The 12730-nt window shown below is 34.0% G+C and overlaps 1 protein-coding gene across 3 annotated transcripts in view; it reads left to right on the top strand.

Moving 5' to 3' along the window:
• Positions 1–12730, top strand: part of WRN (WRN RecQ like helicase) — a 117708-nt gene that overhangs the window by 67793 nt on the left and 37185 nt on the right. For all 3 annotated transcript variants that reach the window (XM_054566065.1, XM_054566063.1, XM_054566064.1), the window contains 4 exons: positions 2600–2774; positions 6784–6965; positions 9087–9188; positions 9474–9566. In XM_054566065.1, coding sequence (XP_054422040.1) covers positions 2600–2774; positions 6784–6965; positions 9087–9188; positions 9474–9566 — 552 coding nt within the window. The remainder of the gene's footprint in view (positions 1–2599; positions 2775–6783; positions 6966–9086; positions 9189–9473; positions 9567–12730) is intronic.

The following is a 12730-nucleotide window of genomic DNA, read 5'->3' as shown; positions in this document are numbered from 1 at the left end:
CTCTTGAAGAAGGCTATTTAATCTAGGCTAGAGTCTTCTCAATCAGATCATTATCTACTTCCCTAATCTTTGATCCTTTTCAGACTGTATTATTCCCAAACTCTGTGACCGCACCCCTCCTCCCCCAACAACTCTCTCCTTTTTGAAAATGTTCGCTTTTTTTTGGTGACATTGTGACCTATCTTTCTGATACCATTGTCCCCGTCAATATCTTGAGTGTTTTCTTCCCATGATCTTTCATGTTAATTCTGCTAATTGAAGTCTTTATTAGTTTTTATCCCAGATTATTATCATCTCTCTTAACAGACCTTCCTCCTCCTCAGTGTTCCTTGTTGCATTCAATATATGGTTTTCAGATTTGTCATCTGAAAGCGCATCCCAAAATCTTGGTGTTCTTTCTGGTGGTTCCCTCTTTCTTTTGGACTAAAGGCCAGACCCTTTAGCCTAACATTCAAGACCATGGTATTTAATATGACTGGTTTTTCTGAAAGCAAATCAGGAAAAATTTTGCACTAATTTTCAGTCCTCCAAGAAGGGTTATGGCAGCAAGGAACCATTGAAAGTCAGAATGCTTCCTGTAGATCTTAGGCAAATAGAAATTTTCCTCCTAATGAGCATTGAGATGAAGGGAAGTAAGACTTCAGAGCATTGCTTTTTATTTCCATTTTCTTTCCTTCCTTTAATTGTGCTACTTTTTAAATCAGTATTCACATTTTTCCCCCATGGAGGTAACATGTTTCTTAAACTCTGACCTTATTTGTTTTCTATCTTCCTGATAGACTTTAATTAGATAAGCCTCTCCCACCTATCTAATTTAATGGTTAGATGAAGATAGATTTTCCCCCCTTAGAAAGTTGTTGTGATGGAATAACAGTCTTTAGTAAACTACCTGGCAAAGTAATGCATCCTTTTGTAATAGAACATTTTACTCTTGATTTTTCTGCTTTATAAGTTCAAATTTTAATTTATTTTCTACTTGTTAAAAAATATAAAAAGTGATACATAGTCTTAATATTAGTTTGAACAGTATAAATGCATATAAATCGAAAAATACTTCACTCTCCCAATCCCATTCCTCAGTTATAATTACTGTTGATATTTCATCATTCATCTTTTAAAAATTTTTATGTATCTATACTATGCTGATATGCCCCTAGTTTTCAGTGTTAAGTTTATACAGAAATAGCTTCATAGTATATCCATTTTTTACTGCAGTCTTTTCCTTTTATTTAAAGTATCTTTGCTGTCTTTTTATATGCTTTTTTTTTCTTTTTAAATTAGGATATTAGTGTATATGATATTACGATATCCAAATTTTGGTGAACATTTTTTTTCTTAAAAATGTTTTTTAAGTGAAATTTTTGCACATTAAAAAAATAATTTGTATTTTCTCTCACTCCATGAAGTTAGCTCCTGTGAATTTTTGATATGGGAACCCATTTAGTCACTATTAAAAATTGCTTTGAATAGATTATTCAGTAAGACTCACTTCAGTTACTTACTAATTTTTTCCCTTGATTTGTGTTTTTAAGACTTTGCCATAGTCCTTCTTAAAGGCTTTATATAACTTTAATTTTTTAATGTTTGTTTAGTATTTTATAGTTGAATATATGTAATGATGAACATTTAGATTATTTTTCACTATTATAGTTGTGCTGTGAATATTTGTGCATATGTATCTTTTAAGTAATGTGTAAGTTTATTTGTAAAATAGATTATTAAACTTGAAATTGTATCAAAGGGTATATGTGTTAGAAATTAAATAACTTTTTAAAAATCTAATATAGTACATTTTTATGTTCATTAAATCAGCATAAATGATTGTATCAATGGGAATGAGTATACTAAGGGATTCAGTAAGGTCTATAGAAATCATCATTTACACTCTTAATAAATAAACACAGGTTTCTCAAACAGACTTTCTAATAGATGTTTTCTATAACAATCATAGTCTTAAGATTACTAGTAAATATTTTGAACTATAAAAGTGATCTTTTAATATTACAAGAAAGTTTTTGCTTTACCTTTAAACATGCAGAAATTCAATTTTATGATCATAAAACAGAATAAGAACAATATAATATAAACTTTATTTACTCTCCTGTGTAATCATTTACTTGCCTTATGTAAATGAAGACTAATTGTTAAACCAGTGCTTTGTATTTCTAAAAGTATGGAAACTGCATTTCTAATCATTTCTAAGTTTTTATCATGGTTTCTGCTTAAATAAATAAACTTGTCTCTGGTTTTAACTTTGGTTTAAACAAAAACTAAATCAAAGGTGTTGGACTAAAGGCCAGACCCTTTAGCCTAACATTCAAGACCATGGTATTTAATGTGACTGTGGTTTTTCTGAAAGCAAATCAGGAAAAAAGTCATTTCCACATTTGACTTGCCATCACATTTTAGATTTTTATATAAGTATATCTTTGTATTTTGTATGCTTCCTCTTTCAAGTCTTTCACTAAAGGGAAAATTTAAATTTAAAATTTAATTAAAATGGAATTAAATTGAAATTTTATAAAGGGAGAAGTAAATAAGATAAATTAAAATAAGACTAATATATGTATTTATTTGTTCTTATGTTGTTTTTATTTAGCACTACCTGGGAGTTTGAAGGTCCAACTATCATCTATTGTGCTTCCAGGAAAATGACAGAACAAGTTACAGCTGAACTTAGGACACTGAATTTAGCCTGTGGAGCATACCATGCAGGCATGAACATTAGCTCAAGGAAAGAGGTTCATCATAGCTTCATGAGAGATGAAATTCAGGTGAAGATTGATTATCATTACTCTCTAGTCCCCATAGTGTAAACAGATATTTTTGTATTTATTTACCACACCTTTATTGAATACTTTCTTTGTATGGAGCATAAAACAGTTCTAATAAACAGAAATCAAGTATAATGTGGGAGATAGATACGTGAAGAAACTATAAAAGACTGGTATAAATAACAGCCTGTACTTAACGCTTAGGTGCACAGGGGAGGGAATGCTAGCTGTTTCTGTAGGTAGTGTAAAGGGATGGTCCACCCAGGGAAAAGCAATTTGAGTAGAGGCTGAGCAAGTGAGAATTTTGTCAAGTGTGCAAAGCCAGTAGGTGAAGAGGAAAAAGGAATTGGTTCTAGAATTCCAGGAGGAAGAATTAGCATGTGCAAAGCACTGTGATAAGAGAGTGCAGGAAATTGTGAGTAGTTTGCAGTGGTCCGAGAGAAAGGGAGTGTGGAGGAGGAATGGCATAAAGGAAAGGCATGAAGGCAGAGAGGGATTGTCACAGACTCAAAGGGAGGCTGAGTGGGTCGGTTGGCCAGGTTATAGAGGGCCTGAAAACTTAGAAAAAGGCAGGCTGGCGTCGGTGTGGTGTGCCCCTAGCTTGTCCAGACTACTTTAGTCTTACTATTTTTTATTTAAATGAATTTTTATCTAATAGGTAGGACAGGTTAAAGTAGAATAATTCTTGTTGAAGTTGATGTGACGGAGAAAGGGGTCCAAGAACCTCTTTATCTCTAAGACAGTTCCTGTGGGTTTCTTACAATCCCTCAGAGCTCTACAGTATGGAGTTGAAACCATCGTGACAGACTGTTCTGTGTTTTTGAACAAGTTAATGGTATTATAGAAACATGAGCCTGGCAGCACTAATAGGTTTGACTTGGAGCAGAAAAACTGAAGAAAGAAATGGTATCGATGAAGTAACTGTGAAGTGCTGCAGCTGAGATTCCTGTAGTGCTTGCAGTTAATGTAATAATTTCAATTTGTAATGATCGGGACCATGGTTCCATGGGTGTTCATACGGAGCATTGGGGAAGATTTGAGTTCAAGCCACGTTAGTAGGTTTAAATCCACAGCTTCATACTGTGAACATCATACCCACACACTGTTTCTGTGAGCCTGTGGCAAGTCCTCCTCTCAAGTTGAGAAGAACTTCTGCTTTGCATTTTTGTGCATTAGGTCATCCATTTCCTCTCTATTCAGCCCTGCCTATTATACATAGTTGATAGCTACCCCAGAGCAACATTGTTCAGACAACTTAGCTCAGGTCTGGTTTGTATGCACTGTCTCTAAAATTCACAGTGCATTGTCAGGCTGTGATTCACGCCTGCCTGAAAGCACCTGTTCTCGTCCTCTTCAAAGACACGAACAGCTATCACAACTGCCTAGAATAGAGATTTTACCCACATTCTTAAATGCTTGTATTTTTATTTTATTATCTCAGAAACTAGAAAATTTTCAGATAAAATGTATTAGCTGCAGCTTACTGAATCTTAACTATCCATGTTTAAACCATTAATTGACCAATGATTGTGTCTATTATGCTTTATTACTAATTATTCATTTAAGTAGAAACCGCTCCGGAGAGACATGAGAGAGTACAAACTTTATAACTGACCAATGATTTCATCTGTTATGCTTTATTACTAATTATTCATTTAGGTAAAGCATCTCCTGAGAGACATGAAGAGTATAAACCTTACCTATAATATGTTGTGATGGGAAACTTGTTGAATGCATCTGGGCTTCCTGCCAATACATGGCTTCATTGAAACATTGCTTTGAAATAATGACTTTAAAAACCTCACAGTGATCACTAATTATACCTAATATCTAGAAGGGTACATGTATGTTTGTGCTGTTATATTCTTCCTTTTTATGGCAGGATGCCACAAATTTTTATCCACATTTGGAAAATTAATAGATTAATATCAATTGTGTCACCCTAGGATGACATCAGGGTTTCTCTTGTGTCTGACAACTGGCCAGTGTACTCCTTTGCCATTATACATAATTCTAAAGCTTCACATATGAATTGAGAGTTTTCAGACACCTCAAGATGATGAAAATACATTTCCTCATATATATAGAATCATCTGGTGCTCTTGGTATTGATTACTTGCCATTGTGCATTTATGGCATGCCTACTGAATGCATACATGCACAGAACTCTAGATATTCATACTCCTGTCTTTACAGTTGATTTATACTTTACTATGAGCCTAAAAGTACAGCTCATCTTCCTAGCTCAACACCTGGCTCTTTAGGTCTTGAGCAGAGTGACACTTAGAATGTTAGTGTTTTCTATTATATAATTTTAGAAAAATATTTTTTCTTTCTGATTATTTATAAACAAATCTAACCACGTTTAGATGTAAATTTGCATTTTTAGTCTGTGATCATTCATTTTTACTTTTAATCCTTTTAGTTTTATGTCCTTTTGTATTTTATTTGCCTTTTCAAGATGGCTTGAATTCCTTCTCTTTCTGGAATGAGGTTGTGAATTAATTATTTGACAAAACATTTTTATTTATACCTGAGAAAATAGGTTGGTTTCATCTAAGAATAGTATCCTATGATGACAATTAAATCTTAAAAGTTCTCTGCACGCGCACACACACACACACACACAGATAAATAAATGGTAACTGTGAAATGATGAATGTGTTAAGTAACCTTATTGTGATAATCATTTCACAATATGTATATATATCAAGTCATCACATTATACATCTTAAACTTACACAATGTTATATGTCAGTTATATCTCAATAAAGCTGTAAACATTGAATAAGAAATAACATTTTAAAAAGAAAATTAGCATTATGTTGCATACTCACTCTTAAATATAGCAAAATTGCCTAGTCTTATTTACTCAAAACCTTTTTGAAATATATTTCCATTCCTATATTTGTTTTTCTCTCACGTTTATTTTACTTCCATTTATTTGTTTAGCATTTTCTTTTTCTTTCTTTTTTGACTACTGTTGGTCCAGATTAACACATTTTTAAAAGGCACTTTAATTTTTATCAGCTGTGCACGTACAGGAAGAACTAAATAGTTCTACAGTGAGAAGCACCAGCCTTACATTCCTTCCCCACTTTTACTTCCCATCCTAACTCTTTTAGTTTATTCTTTTGATGTTTACTGCTACATCTTGCAAAAATTTGCTTATACTGCTACTACTTAGTCTTTTTAAAAAATCAGTTTATAGTTTTAGGCCTTATCTATTGATTTCCCACTATGAAAGATGAAAATTTAGCTTTCTTTCATATCCCTTAGCCTATTGGTATATTTTGAACCCCTTTCCTCCCCATTATTAATATCAGAATTTTGATTAGATATTCCATTATACATATACATAATTATTGCTCTGTAAATATTTTGATTGCTAAGCCATGTAGTATATTATAGTTGGTTTTCTTGCACAAGTTTTTATATTCTTATTGTTAATACTTTAAACATTTTTTTAGTTGTGTTCTTTTCATTAAGTCTTCCTTGAAACTTCGCCAGTTATGTAAATATTCATCCCAGTAAACTGATATATATTAGCTATTCTACCAATTTTATCCTTTTAAAGATACAGAGATATATATGTTTTATTTTACCATCTTTAATGAGACGCTTCCTTTCATCCTAGAACAATGCTAGAAAATACTAAGATACTGTGCAATCAGGTAAGGACTCTTGAAACTTCATAGTAACACAAAAGTCTCATTTAATGTAATAGTCCTTTTAAGAGCTTCTTTTGCGTCTTACACTTATAAGGAGAGAAACCACTTTATTGCTAATTTTTATAGAGAGGAAACAAGTCCTGTTTTATGGTCATTAATCCTTAATCTGTAAATTGGACAGGTAATCTCTTAATCTTTAAGTGATTGGTTGAAATTATATTAAATTCAGTTTCATGCCAAGGACTTCAGTTAGTGAACTAATCATTCTACTATAAGTAACAATGTAAGATTTTAGTTCTGCTAAATGTTTGTCAGACTGTGTTGTTATTTATTCTCAGTGTGTCATAGCTACCATTGCTTTTGGAATGGGCATTAATAAAGCCGACGTTCGCCAGATCATTCATTATGGTGCTCCTAAGGAAATGGAATCGTATTACCAGGAGATGGGTAGAGCGGGCCGAGATGGACTTCCAAGTTCTTGTCACGTCCTCTGGGCTCCAGCAGACATGAACCTAAATAGGTAAAAAACGTGTATTGCTTTCACGCTTGTGGATTTTTTTTTATCTCTTTCCATATAAACTTTAAAAGCATTTGAGGCAGTGTGCAAAATTTCAAGTAGTATATTTACGTGGATTTAAAACAAAACAAAACAGAGAACATCTAAGAATGCCTGTGCTGCCACCCAGAGGAGATGACCTATTTCAGCCATACCTCATTCGGTGTGAAGAATTGCCTATATTGGGACTATACTGGAAACGTAACACAGATCCCATGTAACACTTTCCCGATAACTGTGCATTGACAAGCTGTTTTTTCTTCCTCAGGGGCTCTCAAGTTTTGATTTCTCTTCAGCCACAATTACTTAAGATACCATTAATTTCATTATGGGCTTTTTCATCCCATGCTGAGTTTAGGTGCTTCTTCCAAATGACTTCTGCTCATCCTATGTGGATATCTGTTACTCGTTTCCTTTGTTAGTGCCGTGAGAGTGTGCGGGACGTCCTTGGCACTGTGTGATATTCACGTCGCACTGTATTGATTGATTGTCCTGAAAAAAAGGATTTTAAGTGTTGAGTGTTTAAATACAGGAATACTGTACTGCATAAACACCAAACAGGCGTTTTGTTGGTGCTCAAGATCTGTGAAATTTATATTGGAAAGGAAAACCTCACTTTGCAGAAATTTTTTTGGGCAGGCATTTAGCAACTGATTCCCTCATCCATAGAGGGGAAATTTCAGGAAAAAACATATGTGGTAACTGAGGAGTCCACCAAAACTTTAGTTTTAACAAACTAAAGCAAAAAAGGAACTACTTTTTAGCCCATGATCTAGGAGGAATGAGATTGGATGCTAACCTACAAACTAGAGTCAACAGTTGGAAGAGGCTTTGAGGAAATTTTAGGCATACCTCATTTTATTGCATTTTGCTTCATTGTGCTTCACAGATGTTGCATTTTCTTTTTTATGAAATTGAAAGCAAGTCCTTCCACCAGGAAAAAAATTATGACTTGCTTTATTGTAATACTCGCTTTATTGTGATACTCATTTTATTGTGGTGGTCTGGAACTGAACTCACAGTATCTCCCAGGTATGCCTGTATATGGAAGGGTGGTAAGTGATGTCAGATGATGAAAATGTTTTTGAATAAGAGATCATTTGTGTGTTCAGACTTTCTAGAAATCACTGCACTGGATTCTCTGTTGGTGTCCTCTTTGAGAATTGCACAGAGGTATTTTTCCAGGCAGAAGTTTAGATAGTCAAAGTATATGTAAGTGAAGTCTGTTTTGATGACAATCAATCATTATTATCACCTAGATCTTATAGGTGAATCATTGTTTTCTTCTGAAATACCTGAAATGTATTAAACTCAGGCGTCTTTTATTCTTGGAAAGATGTACAAGGATGTTTGGGAGATTATCATCGTCTGATACCTGATCATTCCGCGAATATCTTCACAGCAGCTAGAAGAAACAGGATGAGTTATAGCAGCATGAGCTTGAAAACAAACATGTCTTTAGAGTTATTTAACCATTTAAAATACATTTAAAAGGGGAAGACATCAATTATTGTTGTTCGAGGAAGGAACTTAATTCTGATACTTTACTGGTGTCCCATGACATCCTGTAATACAAAAAGATAGCTTCAGAGGGCTGAGAAATCCTCTGAAGAGCAAATGGGAATCTAGGCTCATATTTGCATCATGAGCCTCTTTCAGTATTTCTTATATAGATGCTTTTAGTTTTTCATATAAAATAAATGAAAATAAAGAACTCTTAACTGGGAAAAGGTGAAAATTCATATATAGCAGAAAGATTGCCAAAAAGCATGTAGCATATAAATCAAAATGAAAAACTTTAGGGTTTATAAAAAATTTCCAAAAATTTTAGGGTTTATAGAAAATTGATGCGTGGACACAGGTAGAATTCTTTCAAAAATAATTTTCATTAAAAAATCAGAAAAATACTTGCCTCTGTGAGGGGCATTGACTAATGGAAGAGGCACATAACTTTCTGGAATGATAGAAATGTTCTTTATCTTGAGAAGGATGTGAAGTTATGGGTTATGAAAAATAAACAGTAGTAAATAAATGAAAAGCCACTAATGCAATTTTACATATTCTTGTGATATTTTTAATTGACAGGCAGCGTCTTAATGAGATACAAAATGAGAAGTTTCGATTGTACAAATTAAAAATGGTGGCCAAGATGGAAAAATATCTTCGTTCCAGCAGATGTAGGCGACAGTATGTATTATTTTACATCAGTTGATCATATAAATTTATGAGTGGTGGTCTTTTAAGAAAAAAGTTTTGCAAAGTAATTAGAAATATTTAGAAAGGATATTTTGTTGATATTGTATATGTGCTGAATTTTGAAGGCAACTTTCTTTTTTGCCTCAGTAAACCGAAGCCAAATAATGAGATCCCAAGTGAATCAATTAATGATGATTTCGCCTCATTATTTTCAGCAATGAATTTAACATATATGTTTTTGTTCTTTTATTTAATTTTAAATGTTCTCTTGGGCAGAATCATCTTGTCTCATTTTGAAGACAAACAACTACGAAAGGCCTCCGTGGGTATTATGGGAACTGAAAAATGCTGTGATAATTGCAAGTTCAGGTAAAGATTTCTTCTTCTAGATGGACATTCTTAAAAGTCTTTGTTTCTCTTCCTTCGCAAATACTTTTTAATTGAATTTTTGTTGAATGATATGTATTTTAGTTTTTCAAAACAAAATACAAAATTTATTTAAATAGAGAACAAAGCAAACAATGTTAGAGTATTTAGCTTTATAAAAAGACAAAATCATAGAGTGGAAGACCTAAATCTAAACATATCAATAGTTACATTAAATGTAAATGATCTAAAACACCATTTAAAGTGGATCTTACTAGAATTGGTTTAAAAATATGACCCTGCTGTATTCTGTCCATAAGAAATCCACTACAGATATATGGGTAGGTTAACAAATAAAAGGATAGCCCTGGCCAGGTGGCCAGTTGGTTGGAACATCGTCCTGTGCACCAAAAAAGCTGTGGGTCTGATTCCCAGTCAGGGCACATACCTAGGTTTCAGGTTTGATCCCTGTCAGGGGTGCATATGGGAGGCAACAGATCGACATTTCTCTCTCACCTTGTCTCTGTCTCTCTTCCCCCTTCCTCCTTCTCTGAAATCGATAATAAAAAATACCGTCGGGTGAGGATTAAACAAAATAATAAACTAATACTCTGAAAACACTAATGGAAAGCAAGCTGGAATTGTTATTTTAATATTAGGCAATGGAGATTTTGGAGAAAGAATATAAGTCAGACATAAATAAGGATGTGATGTGATGATAAAAGGGTTTTTCTCTCTATGTATCAGTCAGGGTTCTCTAGAGAGACACACACACCCTGAGATTTTTAAGGAATTTGCTCATGCAGTGGTTGGGGCTGTCAAGCTGGCAGGCTGGAAAGTTGGGCAGGATTTCTGTGTTAACAGTGTTGAGTCACAATTCCTTGTTCTCCAGCAAACCTCAGTCTTTGCTCTTTCAGGCCTTCATCTGATTGGATGAGACCCCTCACATTATTAAGGGCAATCTGTTATTCAAAGCAGCTGATTGTAAATATTAATCACATCTATGAAATACCTTTATAGCAGCATCTACATTAAGTATTTGACCAAACAGCTGGGTCCCAGAGCCTAGCTAAGTTGACACATAATGTTAACCGTTACATCCAAGAACATGTAATCCCAAATGTATATATTTAAGAAAAGAACTGACAGAGTTGAAAGTAGAAATAAAGAAATCATAATTACAGCTGGTAACTTCAACATTTTATCTCAGTAATTAATAGAATTAGTAGACAAAAACAGCAAGGCAATAGGAGAAGTGAACAGAACTATCAACAGACTGGATATAATGAGCTTTTATAGACCATTCTACCCAACAGCAGCAGAATACACATTCTCTTCAGGTGCAGATGTGATGTTCACAAACATGGACCATATTTGGGGTCAAAAAACAAATCTTTACAAATTCAACAGAAATGTGCTCATACAGAGTATGTTTTCTGGCTATAATGAAATGAAACTAGAAATCAGTAACAGAAAGTAACAGTAAAGTCATCAAACACTTGGAAATTAAAAAACACACTATTAATAATTTATTGGGTCAGAGAGGAATTTTCAGGATAAATCAAAGTATTTGAACTAGATGAAATGAAAATAGAAAATGTATGACACACAACTAAAGCAACACTTAAACAGGGAAATTTAGAGCATTCAGTACTTTAATTGACAAAAAGTTTCCAATCAGTAATTAAGCTTCCATCTTAAGAAGCAAATAAGAGCAAAGTAAGCTAAAAGGAAGCAGAAGGAAGGAAATAAGAGAAATAAGAGTATAAGTCAATGATACAGAAAATAGAAAAACTATTAATAGAGAAAACCAGTGACCTCCAAGGCTCATTCTTTGAAAATGTCAATAACATTGATAGAAACTTCTAACAAAAAGAAGGAGGCACAGATTACCAATATCAGAAATGAAAGGAATTTCACTACAGACCCAGCAGACATTAAAGGGTAATAAGGAAACACTATGAACAACTCAATGCATGTACATTTAATAATTTAGATGAAGTAGAGTACTTTCTGATAACCTCAAGCTAATGAAACTTAGCCACAGTAAAATACAATAGATAATCTAAATAGTTCTACAAGTGTTAAAGAAATTGGATCCTTGTTAAAAACCTCTGAAAGTAAATTCCCTAGCCCAAATGGTTTCCATAGCAAAGTATACCAACATTTACAAGAAATAGTCATTTCTACAGTATGATTCCATTTATATGATACTCTCTCTAACATAAGACTATCCTGTAGGGCCCTGGCTGGTGTGGCTCAGTGGATTGAGCGCCGACCTGTGAACTGAAAGGCCACTGATTCAATTCCCAGTCAGGGCACGTGCCTGGGTTGCAGGCCAAATCCCCATTTGGGGGTGTGCGAGAGGCAACTCATCAATATTTCTCATACACACCGATGTTTCTCTTCCTGACTTTCTCCCTCCCTTCCTCTCTCTCTAATAAACAAACAAAATCCTTTTTAAAATAAATTCTGTATTGTAGGGATGAAGACAAGATTGCTGGTTGTCAGAGGTTCTAGGGACGGGGAGAGTATGATTACAAGGGGATAGTGCAGAGGAGTATTTTGCAGTGATGGGTTTGTTGTGTGTCCTGCTTGTGGTGGTGGTAGCTGTTGTGGGGGTGGTGAGCTGAGTCTGTGCATGAGACTTCGTGGATATGTGTAAACTTGTAAAGCTTTACACACACAGAGATGTAGTCAGTTTCACTGTACTGTATGAATTGAAACACCAAAAACGAATGGTATACCTAGTTGAATTTACTGTGTACCTAGCGGTGTGGTAGTTGTATTACTGTTAGACAAAATGTTGTTGGGGATTGGAGATGTTTTCTTTGTAGTGAAGGATGGTTCCTTTACCAAGGGGGCCTTAAAAAACAAACAAACAAACAAAAATAACTCTACAAATGTATAAAGCACAAACTGACAGAATGGCTGGAGGAAATCAACAAATCCAGCATCAAAGTAGAAGAGTTTGATATAAATTTTTTGTTCCTGGTAGGTTAGGCAATCAGAAAATTAGTATGCTATTCAAAATGTGGTCAATGTAGAAACAAGTTTGATTTATCAGACACATCGTATAAAGAACCTTGTACCAAGCAACTAGAATGATGTATCTCAAACATTTTTCTTCATGCCTACATAGTTAATGATGGCACCTGTCTAGCACC

The sequence above is a fragment of the Pteronotus mesoamericanus genome, unplaced genomic scaffold, assembly GCF_021234165.1.
Source record: "Pteronotus mesoamericanus isolate MK-2021 breed Mesoamerican mustached bat unplaced genomic scaffold, CSHL_Meso_final contig_169, whole genome shotgun sequence".
Lineage (NCBI taxonomy): Eukaryota > Metazoa > Chordata > Mammalia > Chiroptera > Mormoopidae > Pteronotus > Pteronotus mesoamericanus.
The sequence above is the reverse complement of the archived record's forward strand: the minus strand, read 5'-3'. Positions and strand labels throughout refer to the sequence as shown.